The sequence below is a fragment of the Mesoplodon bidens genome (genome assembly GCF_964165515.1).
Source record: "Mesoplodon bidens genome assembly, chromosome: 4".
Lineage (NCBI taxonomy): Eukaryota > Metazoa > Chordata > Mammalia > Artiodactyla > Ziphiidae > Mesoplodon > Mesoplodon bidens.
In genome coordinates this window covers 141,020,165-141,044,049 of record NC_138160.1, presented here as the reverse complement: position 1 = coordinate 141,044,049, position 23,885 = coordinate 141,020,165, and the positions used below count along the sequence as shown (strand labels likewise).

Here is a 23,885-nt window from a genome sequence, read left to right as displayed (position 1 = left end):
CTCTTCCATCAGCACAAATCCCACAACCTGGAACCTGAGTTTTACCTCTGAATCCAGCTGGGGGACACAGGCCTGCCCCTCGTGGCTGCCTGCCATGCGTGAGGGTCTGGGCGCCTGAGGGGCCACAACATGGCAAGCAGGCGAGGCTTTGGCAGACCTCGTGGGGACCCAGCCTCACGTCCACCATACCAGCCCCATCCCATCCGGCCTCCACTTACCATCCCTTTGCTGAGCAGGAACAGTGCCCTGGAAAAGAGAGGGGTAGTCAGGTCTGGGAGACTCAGGCACCCGCTGGGATGACTGTGCCATCTCAACATTTACAGGAACCTAACGAGCCACCTCTGGGACAGTTAAATGGATGACAATGGACCCCGGCCAATTAGGTCTGTTTTATTTATAAGAGGGCTCCATTTTGTTCTATTCTATTTGTCTTTAGCTTTTTCCTGTTTAGACACCCGTGTGGTTCAAAAGCTCAGAAAGCAGCAACACGTGCTCAGAAAGCACAGAGGGGCAGGGTACAGCGCAGCACCTCCACCATAACCTTACTCTCGCTGACACAGAAGATCACAGGTTCCACGTCTGTGGACAGCACAGGGTGGGGCAAGGAGAGAAGGGGGGGGTAAGTAATCAGGCTCAGGTGTCCGAACCGAAATCTGTACCTCACCGTGGCCCCTCTGTGCCCCCACTTCCTTGCCTATAACCAGCCAAGCGCCCTTGGGCTCTCCTGAGGGTTAAGGGGATGAAACTCAGGAAGCCTAGGCATGTCAGCAGCCTTGCTGCCCGCTGTCCCCACCCTCAAGGGTGGCGTGGCCAGGAGATTTTACTGTCTCTCTTAAATCTTTCTGCACTTTCTAAACAAGCACGTACCGCTGTCATCAGCAAGAAAAATAATAAAATGAACACATTAAAAGGTTTACGAGACTGCCAAAAGACAGAGGAGGGCAGCCCAGCCTCACCCCAGTGCCTAGGCGCTGCTCACGGCACTGGCGTTGGGACAGGCTTTTAGAATCGGCTGTTGGGCTGTTGTCACAGTTTGTTCAACATCTAAGTCTTTGTCCCGCCAGTCTGTGCAGAGTCCCCATGTGCTGCAGCTGACACCCCGTCAAATGGGCATCGTTCCAGGTGAGTAGACTGAGGTGGAGGGGGGTCCCAGTCACACAGTGAGAGATGTCTATACTCCCAGCCACCTCGTTATTCCTTGTTGTTACCTCACGGCATGGACACTCTAGGGTCTACTGTCTGACTGTTGAAATCTAAGGCCTCGAACTTCCTGTCAAGGTTCCCATATTGTCACATCACTAGGCCTTATGCCCGAGATCAGAAGTTCTGTGTCAGGCGACCTGTAGGCACCATGCCCTAGTGAGGCCCACCCAGGTCCCCTGCCCACAGTGGTACAGAGGCCTGTTTGAGGACACTTGTGACTGAACGTGTGCAGTGTGTGGCCATCCCCATGCCCTGCAAGGCATGAGTGTCACCCTGAATCCAGTGACGGCCACAGCACGAGGAGGATAAGACGGGCCAGGAACACAGACCAGACTGTGTGACAGTGTCCATCCCAGGGCAGGTTTGGTCGAGGGATGACAGCCTGTGGGGAACTGTGTGGACCCCTGTGAACACTTGCAAGTCCAGAGCTTAGAGAATGGAGTTAGGGACTGTTCTGTCCCAATAACCCCATGGGACAAGCTTAGATTTTTGTGTTTCCAGAATCCCAATGCACACAACAGAATAAGAGCACTGCTACCTGGAGTCTGGAATCCTACTACAGAGGATTCTTCTCTTTAGGGGAAAAAGAGACAGACTGGAGGCTCTCTTAGAGGGCACACAGTGAAGCACTGGTGGCCTCTGACCCCTGACCCCAATCCCAGGGCATTAGCCTCCAGGTAGTCTAAGCAGTTTCACGCATAACATGAACCTATATCCCTTCCTTTACACAAATGTCCACTTACACTGTCTCCTGTTATGTATCTAAAAACTCCTGGGTGTCCCGAGTGGGGACACTGGTTGCCAAGCACGCTGCCCACACCCTCTACAAGCACCACTCTCGCACTGCACCAGGAAGAGGATCAACCCAGAAAATCATACGAGCCCTTTTTATTTCAAGAGATACTAGAAACGTGCAAGTGCTGATGGTGCTGAGAATGCCAGCTGCCCCTCACCCTCACAGTCAACTCAACAACTTCTTACTTCATGAATCAATGGGGCAAAAGCATCTCGGTGCTGCCTTAATTTGCATGTCTCTTACTATGTATAAGGGCGGCCATCGCTTCATGCTGAAATGCCATTTCTATTTGTTGTCCAGGATCAAGATGGCCAAACTCTTTCCAATAAGAGGAGGAGGGGCCCAGGGAGAGAGTGCCTACCGTGTGTACTCAGATCCCACGACCCGGGCATACTCGGCCCCCACACCCAGGAGGTCACAGGCTGACACCAGGTCCTTCTCAAGTGTGTGCAGTTGCTGAAAAGAAGAAAGAACAATGACTCTCATTTCCAAACCACTTGCTTTACAGTACCTGACCTTATTGCTGGCGAGTTAAACTGAACCTCCCTACATCAACAAAATTGCCTCAGTGTCAGTTTTCAGCTAAATTAAGCAGATTATCCCATCAACAGTGTTTGGGTACAGAACTCCACTTCATTTATAGTGTACATCATCTAAGCTTAATGGTGCATACAGCCAGCAGTTAACACTCACAGGTGCAGACCCCTCCAGGGCTGTGCGAGTATGTCTGAATGCTTCCCAGGTCACCTTCAGGGGGTGGTCACTAGGGGAGCAGCCAGAGGAGCCTCAAACAAGGAGGGACTCTTTCAGGGGTAAGTACCTATGGGAGTTTCAAACCCAGAAGCCTTGACAGGCTGAAAGGCAGGGACACCTGTGGGGCCTTGGTTGAGATCTTGGGATCCATGCTCACAGCACAAACCAATACTGTGACCTGAGGCAGGTGACTCACCGCCTGGCCTGCTTCCTCCTCTGCCAGCAGGCACAAAAGCACATGGAGGATAAAAGGAGGACAGTGCACGTGTAGGGCAGGAAAAAGCTTGGAGGGAAGGCAGGGGCCCAGGCTAGGTGAGCTCTTCTCAGCAGAGAAGGGGACCCTCTGAGCCAAATCCTCCTGGCATTAAGGTTTCCCCAGGGAGCAGGGGACACTTGCAGCCCAGCACCCACTGTGTGTTCAGGCAGATGATGGGGCTTTATCATGGAGGGTGGGCGAGAGGTGGCCTGGTGGGTAGGCTGTGTCACGGTCAGGAGAGGATAGAGGATGGCCAGTGCTGGGGAGGCGTGGGCAGAGCCCAGGATGAAGAGGCACTCCTCAGGAAGGAGTCTACCCAGCCCCTGGCCTGCAGACTCCTCCACTGTAGCCAGGAAATCCCAGCCTAGAGAGCCCCTCACCACCTGAGCATCTCAGAGTGCAGGGACCAGGCACCACCTACATCTGAGGAGCTTAAGGGAGGCTGAGGGCAGAGGGGCTGTGTGGAGCCCAGGGTGAGGCTATATCCCAGCAGGCCCCAAAAGTGGGCTCTAGGAGAAAAGGCTTGACTCCAGCATTTGTTGCCCAATAGGCAGTCCCTTGGAATCTCTGCACAGCTCTCAGAAAACAGAGTGGACCTCTGGCAAGAAATGCTCTCTAAATTTTGATGAATGCAGGCCAAAGGGAGCAACAGGAGGGAGGAGAACATGAAGACTAGGCCCCAAGTCAGCTCCAGGGGAAGGACACGCCCACCAGCCATCCCAGGTGCTGCTGAGTGAGAGGCCCACCCTGGGAGTACCACCTCCTGGCGACAGTCTGGAGGGGACTTGTGAGCAGGTCAAAGAAACGTTCCTGTGTCCCCATCCGCTCAGTACGGCAGCCTGAGGAAGACCCGTGTGTCCCAGAGCCTGCTTATTTGTACTTGCGGCAGCTGTGCCCCAAGGTCATGGCCCCCAACAGGTACCCACGCATCTCGGCCAGGCCCGCAGTACTCACAGCAAGCTGGAAGAGCAGGCGGCAGTGCCAGTATGGGGTCTGCTGTGAGATCTGGATTGCTTTCCGCAGCAGTGGCTTTGCTGCATCAACGGAATTCTGAAAGGAAACGGTGAAGTTTGGGGAGGAAAAAACAAGCTGGATTCCTTATGCAGCAGCTGCGGAGCCAGAAGGCCATTCCTGTTCACACTTACCAAAGGATTTGTGGGTTGCCAATGTGCTTGATTAAAGAAGAAAAGATATCTTATTAGACTCACTGGCTGGTAAGTTTTTGTATTGACCTTAAAATAACTCCCCACTCAACTAAACGGAAACTAGCTTTAGTTCAAAATCCTGAACAGTCAAATTGATAACAATTGCTGTCTTTCCTGTTCTGCAACCAGAGAGAGGGGCCAGGGGCGTGAAAAGGGGTCACTGCTCAAAGCTGGGAAAGGCAATTTTCAGCTACACCTGACATCAGGAATCAGCTTAAGGTAAACTATATAAACTTGTTCAGGAACTAATCATCTTTAGCCTACGAACAAGGCTGTTTTCCAACAGTCCTGGTAGAAAAAGATTCTGCTAGCCTTTGTTAGCAAGTGATCACCCATGGCTGCCCCATGCCAGGCGTGGGAGATAAGAAAATTCTGAGAAGTCTTAGAAGCTGGAAGGGAATCCACTCCTGAGAGTCCCAGTTTGCCACTGTGCTTTGCTACAGGGAGAGGGAGTTTGCTTTCAGAAACCTTCATATGTTCTTACCTCTTGACAGTATAATTCAGACAAAAGACTTGCTGCTTCAAATTTAACATCTTCAAACTGCGGGATCTAATGACGTAGTTAAGGAAGTAGAGACACTGCAAAATGGTCAGTTTAAAAGGGCCACAGCTCAGCGTTCTTACACGGCAGAGGCTGGCCGGACGGGCGTATCCCCACCCGCTCTAAAACCCCTAGTTCACATATTCCCCCAGTAATCCCTGAGCTTGCTGCTGGCTGGGTGTGGAGCTAGAGGCTGGGGCATGAAGAGAAGCACAGCACCCAGGGAGAAGCTACTGGTCTGAAGGGATGCTCCAGGTAATCTGTGGGGCAAAGCCCAAACCCAAGGTGTGCATTATAGGTAGGATTCAAGTTTATAACCTATTTTTTTTAATTTAGAAAGAGTTTTCTTTAAAGGGAACAGTACCAAGAAAAGGATACTTGCTGTGATATCAACCACTGAAAGAGAAAGAAAAAAGCATTAATTCTCAACCATATGCTTTGCACCTGCTTAACTGGCTCCACTTTGGGGTTTACACAGGTTGTCTTGTCACCAAAGGCTGCAGGTGTTGAATTAAGTGGGAAGATGGCCTGCTCAGCCTAAGAGGGTGGGCTTGCTTTTCCTCTAATCCAGCAACCAGGGCGTGTCTGGGGGAAAGGGAACATGAACTTGCTCCCCCACTCACGGGCTTCCCGTCCTGCCAGGCTCCGGAGTCAAAACTGGAGCCCTCTCCCACTACAGCAGCAATGCTTCACAAGGGGAAGGAGCACAGAGGGGCCACCACATGACACTCACTGTAGTACGCCAATAGCAAATCATGACATGAGGAATTAATTACAATTAGAGAGTAGGTCTGTGGGTATCAGTCCTTCCTGGAGAACTGACATTTAAAAGATGTTTGGAAATGAGCAAAGTTAGCCTCAGAGGGGAGGGAAGAGTATTCCAGGAAGGACTGGTGTGGACAGCACCTGGCCAGGGGTAGCAGGGATGATTCTGAGTTCTGAGCTCACCATCCCTCTCTGCTAGTTCACAGGCTGGGACGTGGTTCAGATAATGACATGCTCCCACTTGGCTATAACTGTGCCCTGGAGTTTCACATTCCAACAGGAGGCGCTGAGGTCCCAGGACAGTCCACCACACCACCACACTGACCACAGTCTGTCAGACCATCAAGGACTCAAACATATACCTGACGCTGTTCCTGCTGACCCACTCGTCCTGCAAACATTCTCAGAGCCTCAGCAGTTGCTGGAAGGCAGATCCAGAGCCCAACAGGAGACTCTTACTTGCCATGCTCTGTGGGAGAACAGTGTGTGTGTGTGTGTGTGTGTGTGTGGTGTGCGTATGGTGTGTGTGTGGTGTGCGTATGGTGTGTGTGGTGTGTGTGTGGTGTGTGTATGGTGTGTGGTGTGTGTGTGGTGTGTGTGTGTGCACGTGCACGCGCACGCATGTGGAGGGAGGTGGTGGGGGTTGGGGTGTCTGGGGCTGGGCCTTGAAGGATGAGGATGTAAGTATGGGTGTTACCAGGCCAAGAAGGAAGAGGAGGTGCTCCAGGCAAAGAAGAGCAGAGGCCCAGGGAGGTGAGGCTGGAAGGCCCATTTGGTGTCTGTGCCACTCATGTGACTGTGGGTAAGAATGCCCTGATGTCACCCCTGGAGCCTCCTGACCCAGTCAGAGGCATAAAACAAAAGCACCCAATCAGATCCAAGTTTTAAGAGCATCTTAGATGCAGCAAAGGATGCAGAGGGAGGAGGAGAAAGAGGAAAGAGGCTGAAGGCCCATGGGTCTGCTGGCCACCAGGGAGAAAGGCCAGTGACGCCAGCGGGACAGCCTTGGAGCTCAAGATGTCTCTGGGGCTGAGTGGTGGCCAGGGAAGTCACCAAAGAGGCTGGGGAAGACTTGGAGCTGGTCTGGAGACCAGCTGCCTGAGCGACACAGGTGGGCCAGGAGGGGGTGCTATGGGAGTAGAGGAGAGGGACAGAACAGAGAGCAAGAGGGAACATGGAGAGCCACCAGGCTCCTGTGTCTGTCACACACACATACAAGTGCACGTGCACATAGAGCCCAGGCAGAAGGCACTCCGCAGCCAGCCCGGGTGTCCCCTCCCAAGGTCCCCCTGCAACAGGGTCAGGAGGAGCTCAGGGTCCCAAGAGGGACACGGCCAGTGCCAGGAGTGTGGCCTCAAGTGAGGCTCCTTGGCTGAAGACCACCTACATGGACAGTAGGGACAGGCCTAGCTCCAGCCTCGTGTGATGTCACGAAGCTGGTAAACACAGAAGTAGGGGCTTGCTTTCTACAGAAGCCACTCCTCCTCACTGGGAAGGGCAGTCGAGCAAGAGACACTCCTGAAGGCCACCAACTGGGAGGAGGGACAAGACACCGTGTAGGAAACTCTGTGACTAAAAAGCTGGGTTAGGGACATGCTAAGACCTGGTCCAACCTCGAGATTCTGTAGTTCCATGACTTAATCTCCACGTGCAAAACATATCTCAGGCAAGGCCTCCATACTCAAGGGGAGCCCTTTAGAGAGAGTACAGGGTGGATAAAGACACACATGAGAAGCATTTGCCTTCCACTCGGAGCGCCGTGTGGCTTGCTCTCAACAACCCAGCCTGGTAGCCAAGGCGGAGTGGGCTCAGTAAACCCACCACCTACAGCTGAGTTTCCAAGTCAAGCTTGGCCATGCCTCAGGACCTGGCGTAAAGCTGACTACATCTGTGTGTCACTGCCCCCCAACAGAGGTGAAGAGGGCAACAAGAGGTGAAACTCCTCCAGTGGGGCGAAGAAGCCTTCCTTATGAGTCTGTGGCCCAGGGATGCTCTCCCCACTGCACAAGGCATACTCCAAATTCACGTGAGGACAGTCCACAGAAGTATGTCCATGGTGGGCAGACTGTGAGAGAACACAGCCAGTTGCCTACTGCCTGGGGAGGGCCCCACTATGCCGACTTCTCCAGAGCCTTGGCCTGTGCTGCTGGGCCCAGGCCCACGTGGGCCCATCAAATGTCTCTTCATTTGGGGCTTTTATGTGGTTAACATCTATTCAGTAGACATTTGGGCTGGACCCCACTGACATCTCTTTTCTATAAGTCAGATGTGTCTGTTAATGATCAGTTTCTGTCTCTGACAGTTCTCTGTTTTCTGACCTGAGGTCTGGAGAAAGAGTATCACACCCCCCTGGGGCCTTTAGTGACCACGGGGAGAGCTGGAAGGTAACGTGTCCAAAGTCTGAAGACTCAAACCTTCTGGGAGGCCTTGTCTGTCAGTGTGAGAGGCTGTCAGGAGTGCTGCTCTAGGGGCCAGAGGACAAAGTTTGAGGCGTGGATCCACATAAGAGTTAGCAACACTCCAACTCCTGGAGGAGCTGGATCCTAGTGGTCCTTAGTATCCATTTCCCAGAGCCATGATCTGCCACCATTCTCTCATGCATGCACTGTGGGCCACCACCCCCCCAACACACACACAAATTGGGGATGTTGGATAAAGCCCCATAACGTGCCTCATCATGATTCTGTGTCCCCAGTGCCTAGAATGGGCTGACACACGGGAGGCTCTCAGGAAACATTTGTTGCACGAATCATGACTTTATCTATCATCACAAGGAAATGAGGGCTTCCTCATGCACAAATGGCCACAGAACTGAGGCTTATGCCTTTTTTTTTTCTTTTTTTTGGTTGCATTGGGTCTTCGTTGCTGTGTGAGGGCTTTCTCTAGTTGCAGCAAGTGGGGGCTACTCTTCGTTGTGGTGTGTGGGCTTCTCACTGTGGTGGTTTCTCTTGTTGCAGAGCACGGACTCTAAGTGCTCCGGCTTCAGCAGTTGCAGCATGTGGGCTCAGTAGCTGTGGCTCACGGGCTCTACAGCGCAGGCTCAGTAGTTGTGGTGCACGGGCTTAGTTGCTCTGTGGCATGTGCGATCTTCCCAGACCAGGGATAGAACCCGTGTCCCCTGTATTGGCAGGCCGATTCTCAACCACTGCGCCACCAGGGAAGCCCAGGTTTATGCCTTTTAAACACAAAATTCTAATTCCTAAGTGGCATCAGACATCTCCTTGTCTTTAAACGTCACTGTTTCTTGCTCAGGCATCAGTGTCAGTGACACCTGAGCCGTCCCCGAGATGACCCATTTCTGAAGCTGTAGGACTCCATGTCAAGGTGAGCCAGTCACTTCCCCAGGATTGTCAGTCAGAAGCCAATCAAATCACTTTGCTTTTGTACCTTTTTTAACACTTGCAACATAAATTCATAATCAGAAATCTAGATATTAGAAAATACGTCCATCTCACAAATTACCCAAGGTTGCTACCTCAACCTATGTTTTACTTTGTAACGTTAAAATACAGCTTTTATGTCTTCTTCCTGTCATGCGAAAGCAGCCAAAGTGAGAGTCCCGTCACTGCCAGGAAGCCTGCAGGTGTGAGGCAGAGATGTGAATGACCCTACCAGAAGCCTCTGGGGTCACCTTGGGGTTCTCAGGAAAAGCAAGGGTCACCACAGGGCTAGCACACACCCTGAGGGGTGGAAGGGCTGGGATCAGCACACTTCTCATTCCTAGGGCATTCAGTTCAGGGCTGAGTGTTCCAAGACTTCTTGTACCTCATAACCAATGTAAGTTTTTCTTAAAAATCAGGTTTTTTTTAAGTCACCAAAATGCGTAAAAATAGTTATCAACTGCAACTCCTCTGGGATGGCAGCACAACATTTAGGAGCCAGCCTTGCCTCTCTGCCACGTGACCACGGCTACAGGCAGCCCGGTCAGTACTGTCATCGGCAAGTCGGAGTGGTCTCTACCTTGTGGGTTTGGTGAGGATCCAAAGAGACAGTGCTCCAAGAACCATGAACGCAGGGCCTGGCATGTGGAAGGCACCAAGAATACTATAATAATTCCCAGGCAGGAACCGGAAGAAGTAGGGGTTGCAGGGGAGACAGGGGGCAAGTTGGTAGAATCATGAAGTAAAGGTTCCTAAACACATTTCACTTCCTGAAGTCAGAGGAGACTCAGAGAATGAGTGAAGAAAATGGAAATGCAAACAGGAGGAAGCACAGATACTCTTCCATGAAAATGCTTAACAGCAAGTCCTGCAAATGCAGCTTCTGTACCAGGTTCTGCTCCCAGCTGATGTGGCATGGAATTTACTAGGACACAGCCGTGATCCTAAAGGATGAAAGATATGCTCCATCTGTGCCTGATGATGAAAGGCCCAGAATTGAGCCCTTTTAGGCCTTAAAATAAGAAAGGGAAGCTTTTAATCACTTGCTGGGAAGGTAGCCATAGACTCTCGGGCTAAACCTGGAAGCACACTATTAAGGAGTATCTGACTGGCAGTTTGGAGCTGCTTTCTAAGTCAGACGAACAACCACTAAAAAGTAGCCCCACTGCAAACACACAGAGAAAGCAAACATGGCATCAACACAGATGCTGCAGTCACTAAAGACCACTGTCCAAAGAATGACTGCCTGGATTATAGCAAATAACGAACAATCCATTCCAGAGAAGTAGCATTTATTCCTCTGTGGCTTTCAAATCAGCAAAATCTAAGGATGATGATGCACTTTGCAGATAAATTAAGAAAGTTAAGGGGGAAATAAATACACATCTAAGTACAGATATAAAGATTCTCAGTTCCACAGTGGAAGCACAAATGACTGAAATGGAACTGTTTGAAAAACAGTAAAATATAAGAGAAGACTGAAAATTTACATAGGAATAGTATGTAGCAAGAGGAACGACAACGAGGCAAAAATGAAATGAAAAAGAACACAATCTGACAAAATCTGTAGAGATAGCTTCACAAAGTATCTAGCCAAGAGATTTTGATGTAAAGCGACATTCCTTATGATCATGAATGATTCAGTCAGAGTCCCAAAGGAGTCAAGAATTCTGTTGAGGGGACTTCCCTGGTGGTGCAGTGATTAAGAATCTGCCTACCGGGCTTCCCTGGTGGCGCAGTGGTTGAGAGTCCGCCTGCCGATGCAGGGGACACAGGTTCGTGCCCCGGTCTGGGAAGATCCCACATGCCGCGGAGCGGCTGGGCCCGTGAGCCATGGCTGCTGAGCCTGCACGTCCGGAGCCTGTGCCCCACAATGGGAGAGGCCACAACAGTGAGAGGCCCGCGTACCGCAAAAAAAAAAAAAAAAAAAAAAAAAAAAAAAAAAAAAAAAAAGAATCTGCCTACCAATGCAGGGGACACGGGTTTGAGTCCTGGTCCGGGAAGATCCCACATGCCACGGAGCAACTAAGCCCGTGCGCCACAACTACTGAGCCCACGTGCCTAGAGCCTGTGCTCCATAAGACAAGCCACTGCAGTGAGAAGCCCTCGCACCGCAACAAAGAGTAGCCCCTGCTTGCTGCAACTAGAGAAAGCCCATGTGTAGCGATGAAGACCTGACACAATCAAAAAAAAAAAAAAAAAGAATTCTGTAGATACATCCACATCCCTGCCAAAACCATAAGCAAAAAGAGAAGGGGGCTTCCCTGGTGGCACAGTGGTTGAGGGTCTGCCTGCCGATGCGGGGGATGCGGGTTCGTGCCCCAGTCCGGGAAGATCCCACATGCCGCGGAGCGGCTGGGCCTGTGGGCCATGGCTGCTGGGCCTGTGCGTCAGGAGCCTGTGCTCTGCAACGGGAGAGGCCACAACAGTGAGAGGCCCGCATACCGCAAAAAAAAAAAGAGAAGGCTCTCTGGTGAAGTGTCTTGTCATGCACTGTAATAGTTACAGGACCTGCTGAACAGATTCAGGGAATGAGGCAGCCAGCAGGTACTCCGAAGGCCTGCAGAGGCAGGTACAATTGAGAGACCAAAGGCTGCAACTTGGATAAAGCTGCTGAGGAAAGGGAGAAATACCCTCCATCCCTCTGATGGGAACCCTTAACAAATGAACTGATGAAGCAGATGGGTGAGTATATTACACATTCCTTCTGGAAAGCTTACAAATACAGTTGAGGAAACAGAAATAATAATCTACCCTTATATATATAAAAAAGTGATTACAAACGAGGTTAGGGTCTCTCATAGGGAAAGCAAAAGATGATGAAAATAATAGTTAAGGAAGATGAATGTAATACTAAGTTCAGAAATCAATTAAAAGTTTTACCTATAGCACTTATATGATTCTTTACCTAGTAAAGAATGAAGGGAAAGGAAAGGAAAGAATAAAAGTTGACAGCTCCGTGATTTGGAAAAAATGTACAACTAATAAAGAATGAAGTTTAAAAAAAGCAGGGCTTCCCTGGTGGCGCAGTGGTTGAGAGTCCGCCTGCCAATGCAGGGGACACGGGTTCGTGCCCCGGTCCGGGAGGATCCCACATGCTGCGGAGCGGCTGGGTCCGTGAGCCATGGCCGCTGGGCCTGCGCGTCCGGAGCCTGTGCTCTGCAACGGGAGAGGCCACAACAGTGAGAGGCCCACGTACCACAAAAAAAAAAAAAAAAAAGCATGCTTGCATTGCAACACAAAAGGAGATCAGAAACAACCAAAGGGGCTTCCCTGGTGGCGCAGTGGTTGAGAGTCTGCCTGCCGATGCAGGGGACACGGGTTCGTGCCCCAGTCTGGGAAGATCCCACATGCCGCAGAGCGGCTGGGCTCGTGAGCCATGGATACTGGGCCTGCGGGTCTGGAGCCTGTGCTCCACAACGGGAGAGGCCACAACAGTGAGAGGCCCGTGTACTGCAAAAAAAAGAGAAACAACCAAAGAAGGAAAACATTACAAAGAATGGCACTTTAACTGAAATCTGGACAAACTTTCATGTGGGGATGCACCTGACAGAAAGAAAGGTATTTCCAGGTGTAACGACAGTGCGACCTATGGAGGGTACCCTGTGGCTCTATGGAAGACCCCACAAGATTTAGGATTCTGTAAAATGGAGGGAAAACTCTCCATGATGATAAGGATTTAAATTATGGGTCCAAAAGCCAAGCAGCTACAAGGAAGCAATCTGAGGCATGGCTGCTTCTCCTTGACAGCACTGAGTGGGCAAAATATGGACAATATACACAGTGACTGGACTTCCCTGGTGGCGCAGTGGTTAAGAATCCACCTGCCAATGCAGGGGACACAGGTTCAAGCCCTGGTCCAGGAAGATCCCACATGCCACAGAGCAACTAAGCCCGTGGGCCACAACTACTGAGCCCATGAGCCACAACTATTGAAGCCCGTGTACTCAAAGCCCGTGCTCCGCAACAAGAGAAGCCACTGTAATGAGAAGCCCATGCACTGCAACGAAGAGGAGCCCCCGCTCACCACAACTAGAGGAAGCCTGCGTACAGCAATGAAGACCCAATGCAGCCAAAGATAATTAAATAAGTTTATAAAAAAAAATATATATATATATATACAGTGACTATGAACCACTGCTAGAAACAGACTGAATGGAAAGGAAAAAGTAAAACTGTCACTGTTTGCACATGACATGATACCATATACAGAAAATCCTAGAGATGTCACCAAAAAATATAATTTATAAATGAATTCAGTAAAGTTGCAGGATATAAAATTAATATACAGAAATCTGTTGTGTTTCCATACACTAATAATGAACTATCAGAAAAAGAAATTAAGAAAACAATCCCATTTACAATTGTATCAAAAAGAATAAAGTAGCTAAGAATAAATCTAACCAAGGAAGTAAAAGTCTTATACTCTGAAAACTCTAAGACATCAATGAAAGAAAATGAAGACTACAGAAACGAATGGAAACTATACTGTGCTCATGGACTGGGAGAATTAATATTGTTAAAATGACCATACTACACAAGGCAATCTGCAGATCCAATGCAATCCCTCTCAAAATACCAATAGTATTTTTCACAGAACTAGAACAAATAATTCTAAAAATCTTATGAAAACACAAAGGACCCTGAGTAGCCAAAGCAATCTTGAGAAAAAAGAACAAAGCTGGAGGTATCATGTTTCCTGATTTCAAACTATGCTACAAACCTACAGCAATAAAAACAGTATGGTAATGGCACAAAAACAGACACATAGATCAGTGGAGAATAGACAGCCCAGAAATAAACCCATACTTATACAGCCAGTTAATCTATGACAAAAGAGGCAAGAATACACAATGGGGAAAAGACAGCCTCTTCAACAAATGGTGCTGGGGGACTTCCCTGGTGGGCCAGTGGTTAAGAATCAGCCTTCCAATGCAGGGTACGTGGGTTCGATCCCTGGCCGGGGAACTAAGATCCCACATGTTGCGGGGCAACTGAACCCGTGCACCGCAGCTAGAGAGCCCGTGCGCTCTGGAGCCTGTGCGCCACAACTACAGAGCACACGCACCACCACAACAGAGCCCGCACGCCACAACTACTGAGCCCACGCACCACAACTAGAGAGAAGCCTGAGCACCACAACTAGAGAGAAGCCCACGCACTGCAATGAAAGATCCCTCGTGCTGCAACAGAGACCCAACTAAGCCAAAAATAAATAAATAAATAAATAAATAACGGTGCTGGGAAAACTGGACAGCCACATGCAAAAGAATCAAACTGGATTACTTTCTCACTCTATATAAAAAAATAAACTTAAAATGGATGAAAGACTTAAATTTAAGACCTGAAACCATAAAGCTCCTAGAAGAAAACATGAGCAGTATACTCTTTGATATCAACCTTAGCAATATTTTTCTGGATCTGTTTCCTCAGGCAAGGGAAACAAAAGCAAAAATAAGCAAATGGGACTACACCCAACTAAAAAGCTTTTGTACAGCAAAGGAAACTATTAATGAAACAAAAAGGCAGAATGGAGAGAATGGGAGAAGATACAATTGTCCCTCAGTATCCTCAGGGGATTGGTTCCAGGAGCCCTTGAGGATGCCAAAATCCACAGATGCTCAAGCTCTTATATATTTTTATTTTATTTTTTAACTGAAGTATAGTTCATTTACACTGCTGTGTTAGTTTCTCGTGTACATCAAAGTGATTAAGTTACATATATTCACACATATACTTCTTCATATTCTTTTTCATTATGGCTTATTACAAAATATTGAGTATAATTCCCTGTGCTATACATTGTTATTTATCTATTCTATATATAGTCCTTGTGCTATACCTTGTTGTTTAGCTGTTTCATATATAGTACTTTGTATCTCATAATCCCAAACTCCTAATTTATCCCTCCCCTACCGCTTTTCCCCCTGGTAAGTATAAGATTGTCTTCTATGTCTGTGAGTCTGTTCTCTGTTTGAAATAAGTTCAGTTGTATCATATTTTAAATTCCACATACAAGTGATCTCATATGCTATTTGTCTTTGTCTGACTTACTTCACTTAGTATGATAATCTCTAGGTCCATCCATGTTACTGCAAATGGCATTATTTCATTCTTTTTTATGGATAAGTAGTAGTCCATTATGTATACATATACCACATCTTCTTTAACCATTCATCCATTGATGGACATTTAAGTTGCTTCCATGTTGTGGCTATTATAAACAGTGCTGCTATGAACATTTCAGCGCATGTAGCGTTTTGAATGAATTTTCATCTTTTCCCAATATATGTCCAGGAGTGGGATTGCTGGATCATACGACAACTAAACTTTTTTTTTTTTTTAATATATACATTGCTGCCGGCATCTTTCGGTTTTTTTTTTTTAGATTTAAAATTTATTTTATTTTATTTATTTTATTTTTGGCTGCACTGGGTCTCCGTTGCTGCCCATGGGCTTTCTCTAGTTGCAGCAGGTGGGGGCTACTCTTCGTTGCAGTGTGCGGGCTTCTCATTGTGGTGTCTTCTCTTGTTGCAGAGCATGGGCTCTAGGCACACAGGCTTCAGTAGTTGTGGCATGTAGGCTCAACAGTTGTGGCTCGCGGGCTCTAGAGCACAGGCTCAGCAGTTGTGGCACACGGGCTTAGTTGCTCTGAGGCATGTGGAATCCTCCTGGACCAGGGCTCCAACCCATGTCCCCTGCATTGGTGGGTGAATTCTTAACCACTGCATCACCATGGAAGCCGAACAACTCTATTTTAAGGAACCTCCATACTGTTCTCCATAGTGGCTGCACCAATTTACATTCCCGCCAACAGTGCAGGAGGGTTTCCTTTCCTTTATACACTCTCTAGCATTTATTATTTGTAGACTTTTTGATGATGGCCATTCTGACCGGTGTGAGGTGATACCTCAATATAGTTTTGATTTGCATTTCTCTAATAACTAGCAATGCTAAGCATCTTTTCATGCGCCTATTGGCTATCTTTGGAGAAATGTCTATTTAAGTTCAAGTCCCTTTTTTTAAAAAAAATAATTTTATTTATTTCATTTATTTTATTTTTGGCTGTGTTGGGTCTTCGTTGCTGCACATGAGCTTTCTCTAGTCGTGGCGGGGTGGGGCTACTCTTCGTTGTGGTGCATGGACTTCTCATTGAAGTGGCTTCTCTTGTTGCGGAGCATGGGCTCTAGGCACGTGGGCTTCACTAGTTGTGGCCTGCGGGCTCAGTAGTTGTGGAGCACGGGCTTAGTTGCTCTGTGGCATGTGGGATCTTCCTGGACCAGGGCTCAAACCCGTGTCCCCTGCATTGGCAGGCGGATTCGTAAAAACTGTGCCACCAGGGAAGCCCCGAAAAGGGGGCCCTTGTGCACTGTTGGACTGTAAATTGGTGCAGCCACTATGGAAAACAGTATGGAGGTTCCTCAAAAAATAAAAAATAAAACTACCATAAGGCTTCCCTGGTGGTGCAGTGGTTAAGAATCCTCCTGCTAATGCAGGGGACACGGGTTCGAGCTCTGGTCTGGAAGATTCCACATGCCGCAGAGCAACTAAGCCTGTGCGCCACAACTACTGAGCCTGTGCTCTAGAGCCCGTGCTCCACAACAAGAGAAGCCACCGCAATGAGAAGCCCATGCACTGCAATGATAGTAGCCCCCGCTTGCCACAACTAGAGAAAGCCCGTGCGCAGCAACAAAGACCCAATGCAGCCAAAAATAAATAATTAAATAAAAATGTAAAACCCCACAATATTTCAAATAAAAAAAGAAAAGAAAAAAGAAACAGGCTGAATGGCCTGAAGACAAGGGAAAGGAGGTGGCAGGATCTGTTGTTAACTGAGAGAAGGGAGAGCTTCAGAACCAGCACATCCACTAAAGGCACTGGGAGTCAGGCCTGGGCAGTCACAGCCTCTACCCTTCCCACACCCAAGGAAGCTTGACACTTCATTTGATCTCAGCCTCATCACTGCTCAGGAGAGACCCTGATATCAACCAGTCACCGACAGCTCAGGTACTCCTAGGGATTGAACTGAAACTTTGAGCGCTTCTCAAGGCTTGCTCCCCCACCTCATTCAGGCCTCTGTTCAAATGTCACTCCCACAAATAGAGACTCCCTCATTACCTTTGCTAAAAATAGCTCCCTGTCAACTCCAACGCTCACTCTGGTTTTCATGGTTCTTCTATCGCTGCCTAACCTTTTACTATACATTCATTGTTTGTCTCCCTCACAAAAACATAAGCTTCTGTGGGCAGGGACTACTTTAGTCACTGTTGATCCCCAGCACCTAGAATAGGGCTTGGCAACCAGTGTGAGCTGATTAAATATCTGCTGAATGAATGAAAGAAAAGAACTTCACAAAAACAACGACTTGGACTTCCCTGGTGGCGCAGCGGTTAAGAATCTGCCTGCCGATGCAGGGGATGCGGGTTCAAGCCCTGGTCTGGAAAGATCCCACATGCTGTGGAGCAACTAAGCCCATGCGCCACAACTACTGAGCCTGCGCTCTAGAGACTGCGAGCCATAAGTATTGAGCCCGTGTGCCACAGCTACTGAAACCCGCGCGCCTAGAGCCTGTGCTCTGCAACAAGAGAAGACACTGCAATGAGAAGTCTGTGCACCGTAACGAAGAGTAGCCCCCGCACACTGCTGCTAGAGAAAGCCCGCAGCAGCAACAAAGGCCCAATGCAGCCAAAAATAAATAAATAAATAAATAAATAATTTTAAAAAACCCCACGACTTATGGTCTTGGCATGGACCCTGGCGATCTTGACCTTAGATTTTTTGTTGTTGTTGTAAATTTATTATTATTATTATTATTTTTATATTTGGTTGCGTTGGGTCTTCGTTGCTACGTGCGGGCTTTCTCTGGTTGCGGCAAGAGGGGGCTACTCTTTGTTGTGGTGTGCGGGCTTCTCATTGCAGTGGCTTCTCTTGTTGCGGAGCACGGGCTCTAGGTGCGCGGGCTTCAGTAGTTGTGGCACGGGAGCTCTAGAGCACAGGCTCAGTAGTTGTGGCGCACGGGCTTCACTGCTCCACAGCATGTGGGATCTTCCCGGACCAGGGCTCGAACCCGTGTCCCCTGAATTGGCAGGCGGATTCTTAACCACGGCGCCACCAGGGAAGCCCTTGAGCCTAGGTTTGAGCTCAGTTTTGTTAATAAGTTGCTGTGTGGCTTTGGGCAAATCACTTTACCTATTTGGGCCCATATTGCCTCACTCCTGAAACAAGGAAGTGGATCAAGAAAGAACTAAAGTCCCCTTCCAACTCTTTACAGTCTGCAGAACAAAGATCTGATTATCCTACCAAAGGCAAGTTGTTACTAGCCACCGGTGGGTTCAGATTTACCTCAGATCAACACATTTTAAAAATCGAAGTTGATTGTATTCAAGAAGTCTTGGGCTTCCCTGGTGGCGCAGTGGTTGAGAATCTGCCTGCTAATGCAGGGGACATGGGTTCGAGCCCTGGTCTGGGAGGATCCCACATGCCGCGGAGCAACTAGGCCCGTGAACCACAACTACTGAGCCTGCGCATCTGGAGCCTGTGCTCCGCAACAAGAGAGGCCGCAATAGAGAGAGGCCCGCGCGCTGCGATGAAGAGTGGCCCCCGCTTGCCACAACTAGAGAAAGCCCTCGCACAGAAACGAAGACCCAACATAGCAAAAATACATAAATAAATTAATAAACTCCTACCCCCAACATCAAAAAAAAAAAAAAAACAAGAAAAAAAGTCACCTCATACCTCTGGCAGGAAGAGAGAAAAGTAACCATTTAAAAAAAAAAAAAAAGTCTCTCCTCTAAGCAGAATAAAGCAGGGTAAACGGCAAATGGAGACACCGTATGACAGGAGCGCAATATTGCTCTGAGTAGAAACAACTGCACAGCCAGAAAGGATAGACTGATGGCCACTTTCCCACATTCTTTGAGGCACCAAGATCCCACAGGTCAACACGGGAAGATAGGGCCTGCCCTCTGAAGGGGATGGATGAGTGGATGGTGGGAGGAAGAGAAGTCACAGGTAGATACGGAGAAAGCAGGAGCCCTGAGCCCTGGAATCCAGACACCCCCCCACTCCCCGCCCAGTTCTGCCTTTTACAGGATCTCAAACGACTGCCTCTAGGCTCTGGGCCTCTGCCTCTCACCTATGACTCCCCTCATCACTGACGGGGGCACAATACCCTCCAGACCCTTCTCAGACTTCCGTGTTCTGCGAGAGGATGCCTTCCAAGATTTCCTCAGAGACCAAACTTCAGATTCTTAAGGGATGCTTGGACGGTTACCTGGACCCTCCCCTATGCCCGAGTCACTTAAGAAGGGAGCGTTCAGGCTGATGTTCCCGGGGCTGAGCCCTAAGGAGCTAGAAGCTGCAGGGCTCACTGGCCGATCTGGGGGCGTCCCCAGAGATGCCAAAAGGTGACATCTTGTTGCAAACCTGAAGAATTTGGAGACCCAGTTGCTCCTGAAAGAGGCAACTCTCGAAGTACCCGGACCGGAGTCCTAGGCCTCTGCCTGTCACCAGAAACATTAAGTACAGTACGGGGCGAGTTCCCTCGGGTCCCCTGAGAGGCTCACGTCTCCGGGGTCTTGCTGCTGGTGGGGTAGCCACGCCCCAGGTCCCGGAGGAGCGGCGCCGGCGGCCCCCGCCCGCCAGGGTCGCGACCCCTCAGCCCAAGCTCGGAAAAGAGCCTGCGCCTCCACCCTCGCGGCCCGGCCCGCGCTCACCGCCTTCTCCAGGTGGCTGCGCGCCTGCTCGCTGTTCTTGGTGTGGTGGTAGAGCACGGAGCCGAGCTGCAGGTGTGTTCGGGCCTCAATGCGCTGCGGCGGCTTGAAGGGGAACACGGCCTGCAAGCAGTGCACACACAGGCGGATCTTGGGCGGGCTGGAAGTGCGGAAGTGTTCGGCAAAGCCCAGGAGCGCCAGGTACCAGGACTCAGCCGCCTCGGCCTGCGCTGCCTGGGCCGCCGCCGCCTGAGCCGCCGCCGCCGCCGCCGCCGCCTGAGCCGCCATTTTGGCCTCCCCAACAACAAACTGCCGCCACAGGGAGGCGGAAGCAGGCGCACGGGGCGGGGCCGGGAGCGCCTCGGATTTCTCGCGAGAGCTGCTGTACTAAGCATCCTGGAATATGTAGTTTGTATTTGGAGCGGCCGCGGCTCCGGGAAGGTCTGAGAAAAGGCGACACCCTCTGGTCCGCGGGACTGTGACCGGAGATTTCCGATGGGCTGAGGTTTGCATTCCTGGGGTGAAGACCCCCAGGTGTCCAAGGAATGGCGGGGCGTGGCTTGCCGACATGGACTACATCTCCCATCAGGCCATGCGTACTATAACAAGCGCCCCACGCCCCCCCACGCCCCCGGTGGCGCCGGAGCATTGTGGGATTGGATGAGTCTCAAGATGGACAACCGGGATGTTGCAGGTAACAGCCCCCGCCTCCCCGCAAGCGTCTGCCTGGGTGTTCGGGCTATGAGTCTTTGCTTCGCCCTACCGTCGGGCCTACCTCAACCTGCCGGCCCTTAACCTCAGCCTCCCGGTGGCTGGAAGAGGCGGCTTCTGCACCACCCCCGTCTCCCGAGACCCCAGACCCAGTTACCCCGCCCCCGCCCACCCCCCCACCGCTGGTTTGCTGAGGACGCCAGGCTTTCCTTAAAGGCCGCCACCGGGATCTGCCCTGCGTCTGCTTTCCGAAATAACCGCCTTCAGGGCTGCTCTGAGCTCCGCTCCCCGAGCCAGTGGCAACCTTGGGCTGTCCTGCGCCTCTCTTCGTGGCAGCTCTTGACTGGCCTGTATCCCGCTTTCTGGAAAAGCTGTTTTTCCGAACTGCACTCGGCCTCCCTGTACACATTTTCCTGGGTCTTTAGAGCCCCTACTTTACCACAAGCCTTTTTCTTCCCCCCCCCGCCCACCCCCAGCCCTAGCCCCCCGCCCCCAGACTGGGATACACTGAGGAAATATTCATTGTGTGCTAGGCACTGTTCTAGTTGCTGAGGACGTAGTGTAACCAAAACGGGGCCATGCCTTCCTGAAGGCTACTTTCTACTGGGGCATCACAATGTACAAAAAAGGAAATATTTACAGAGAGTGAGTTATAATGATATGAGAGAGTGGAGGTGCAGGTTGCTGATATTGGGTGGTCAAGGAAAGCCTTTTTGAGCAGAAGATATTTGAGATGAGAAGATGCCAACTATTGGAAGGCCTCGAAGGCAGAGCCTTCTATGCAGAGGGGGACAGCAAGTGCAAAAGCCTTGAGAGCTTGTCATTTTGAAGAGTGTCAGGGATGAAGTGGAAGTGGGGAGGGGAGCCATCTCTGGCAGCAAAATCGGCTTTCAGAATTTGGATTTTATTTTGAGTCCCAAGGGGAACGTTCGAGGTGTCTTCTCCATCTCCACAGCTACCACCCTTGTCTGAAGACACCATCATCTTTTGCTTGGAGCCAGTAAGCCTCCTTGTTGGTCTCCTTGCTGCCTATGCACTCTGTCCAATCAGCAGACAGAATGATCTTAAAAATAAAAATACCAGTTGGATCTTACCAGCTTAATACTCCCCTGTCACTTCCTAAAACCCTTTAAGTAAAACTCAGACTCCCTATCTTGCTCTACTCCTGCTAGCCCCACCCCTGGAACCGCCTGCTCTGACCACATTGGACCTCTGCTGCTTACTCTGCCCAGATCACTCCCCATGTGGCTTTTCAGGAAGCCACCTCTTTATCATTCTGGTTTTAGCTTAAATGTCCCCTTTTTTAACGGTTATTTTCTGGCTGCCCTAGCTGTATAGGTGGTCCTCTGTTATGCTTTCTCACCTTTTTTTGTTTGTTTGTTTCCAGTAGAGAGCTCTTATCATGATTTTGCAACTACTTTTTCGTTACAAGTCTTTTGTCTCCTCAGCCAGAGGTGAATCCCACATGGGCAGAGGCCCCTTCTGTCTTGATTAGCACCAAGTACAGCATGTGGTGCATAACTCAGTAAATGTGTGCTAAATAAATGAAGGAACAGATGTGTGAATGTCAATCTGAAAATGTCAGTTGCTGCAGGCGGCAGCATCTGGGCGGCTCCCATAGCAGCCGCTGGGCATGTTTTTGGAGCAAAGGTGATTTCTGATGTCCTTCTTTTCCCTCCCCAGGAAAGGCTAACCGGTGGTTTGGTGTTGCTCCTCCCAAGTCTGGAAAAATGAACATGAACATCCTTCACCAGGAGGAGCTCATTGCTCAGAAGAAACGGGAAATTGAAGCCAAACTGGAGCAGAAAGCCAAGCAGAATCAGGTGGCCAGCCCTCAGCCCCGGCATCCTGGCGAGTAAGTCTACCCTGAGGCTGGATTAGGGTCTTCGAGGGTCGCCAGCAGAGGGCTTTGCTTGCGAGAGTAGTCGAGGTGTTTCTGCATCTAGCCACAGCCTGATGGTGCGAGGAGGAACGCAGGTGCACTTTCAGGAGGCTGTGTGGCAGGAGAGAAACAAGGGGTGTATGGGAGCCCAGAGGATGGCTGCCAACTCTCACTCAGTGGTTATTTACTGCTGACCAGTTGTGGACCAGGGGCCAAGAATACAGCACGGAGCAAAAACCCAGATTCCGTCTCTGCCTTTATGGGGCTCACAGTCTACTTGTGAAGGGGAGTCCCAGTTATACCCCTAGAGCTCTGGCAGGTAACATGAGGCAGTGTGCTCCCAGATGCAGCAGCTGCCGGAGGGATGCAGAAGAGTCTCTGCATTCTGAAGGCCCCAGGCAGAGCCAGCCCTTTGAGGAAGCAGGAAAGGACTGCCAAGGGCAGAAGGGAGGCGAGCCCCTGTGTGTCAGGCAGCTCGAGCTGCTGCACCAAAGGGGCTGTTTCTGAGCCAGGAGAGAGGGTTTCCTCCTGACTGTCCTGAGAAACTCTGAGGGCACCCAAGAGTTTTGAGGAGGGGTGGTGTGATCATGAGGGCACCCAAGAGTTCTGAGCAGGGGTGGTGTGATCAGGGTGACAAGATCCAAGAATTTCAGGCTGGAGATTGACAGAGACAAGCCCCTTCCTCTGCAGTCTGAAGTGTGGGGCATGTTAGCCCTCCACTAAGGCTCTGTTCCAGCTCCCACCTTTTCTAAGAGTCCGTGGCTTCTCCTTGAGGGTGGGACTTAGACTTTATTCTTGTTGGAACCTCCAGGGTGTTCAGGAACATGGGGCCTGGATGTTGAGTGATCTGTGGGTGGGCTTGTGGGCTGTCACCCCTGGGGTTATGGAAGGACTTGCACAAAGATGGGAAAGGCCTGTAGGACTGCTTCCAAGAGGGCCCCCTGGAGGCTGCTGGATCTCAGCGCCAGGATCAGGCAGCCAAAAAGGAACATCAGGTGGGTGGGTGCAGAGTACAGGTAGCTTTGAAAATAAGGTTGTTTTTCGGGCTTCCCTGGTGGCGCAGTGATTGAGAGTCCGCCTGCCGATGCAGGGGACACGGGTTTGTGCCCTGGTCTGGGAAGATCCGACATGCCGTGGAGCGGCTGGGCCCGTGAGCCATGGCCGCTGAGCCTGCGTGTCTGGAGCCTGTGCTCCGCAGCGGGAGAGGCCACAACAGTGAGAGGCCCGCGTACCGCAAAAAAAAAAAAAAAAAAAAAAGAAGAAGAAAAGAAAATAAGGTTGTTTTCCCCATTGTAAAAGCTTAGAACACCTTAGAATTTCATGCTGCACAAATAAGAAACATTCAGGTTGCCTCAAGAGAACCATTTTGATATATTCCCTTCCCATGTCATTGCTTTGTTTCACAAAATTGTGGTCAATTTCATATGTCGCTTCCCCTGCCCCCCACTTTTTAAAGGAAAAGCTTCCCCCCAACCCCTGCGTTACAACTCTTTAGAACCGTCACAGTGTTAAAGTTTTATTTATTCATATTAAGATATGACTTACATGCTATAAAACTGACTTTTTAAACTACACAACCTAGTGATTTTCAGTATATTCACAGCATTGTGCAACTATTATTACTAATTCCAGAACATTTTGTCACTCCAGAAAGAAACCCCATGCCCATTAGCAGTCACTC

The 23,885-nt window shown here is 50.0% G+C and overlaps 2 protein-coding genes across 4 annotated transcripts in view; one reads left to right on the top strand and one right to left on the bottom strand.

The window, feature by feature from the left end:
• Window positions 1–19,920, bottom strand: part of MAU2 (MAU2 sister chromatid cohesion factor) — a 35,635-nt gene extending 15,715 nt beyond the window's left edge. For 2 of the 3 annotated variants that reach the window (XM_081232521.1, XM_081232519.1), the window contains exons 1-6: window positions 19,615–19,915; window positions 5,133–5,150; window positions 4,698–4,763; window positions 3,963–4,058; window positions 2,361–2,455; window positions 219–246 (exon numbers count right to left, since the gene is read on the bottom strand). In XM_081232521.1, the coding sequence (XP_081088647.1) occupies window positions 219–246; window positions 2,361–2,455; window positions 3,963–4,058; window positions 4,698–4,763; window positions 5,133–5,150; window positions 19,615–19,899 (588 nt within the window). In that variant the 5' untranslated portion in view covers window positions 19,900–19,915. Of the gene's footprint in view, window positions 1–218; window positions 247–2,360; window positions 2,456–3,962; window positions 4,059–4,697; window positions 4,764–5,132; window positions 5,151–19,614 lie in introns of all 3 variants that reach the window. The other variant, XM_081232520.1, reaches the window with a different exon arrangement.
• A 269-nt stretch (window positions 19,921–20,189) lies between these two features.
• SUGP1 (SURP and G-patch domain containing 1) overlaps window positions 20,190–23,885 on the top strand; it is a 29,216-nt gene continuing 25,520 nt past the window's right edge. Inside the window, exons 1-2 of the mRNA XM_081231450.1 lie at window positions 20,190–20,305; window positions 22,006–22,177. Coding sequence (XP_081087576.1) covers window positions 20,272–20,305; window positions 22,006–22,177 — 206 coding nt within the window. The 5' untranslated portion in view covers window positions 20,190–20,271. The remainder of the gene's footprint in view (window positions 20,306–22,005; window positions 22,178–23,885) is intronic.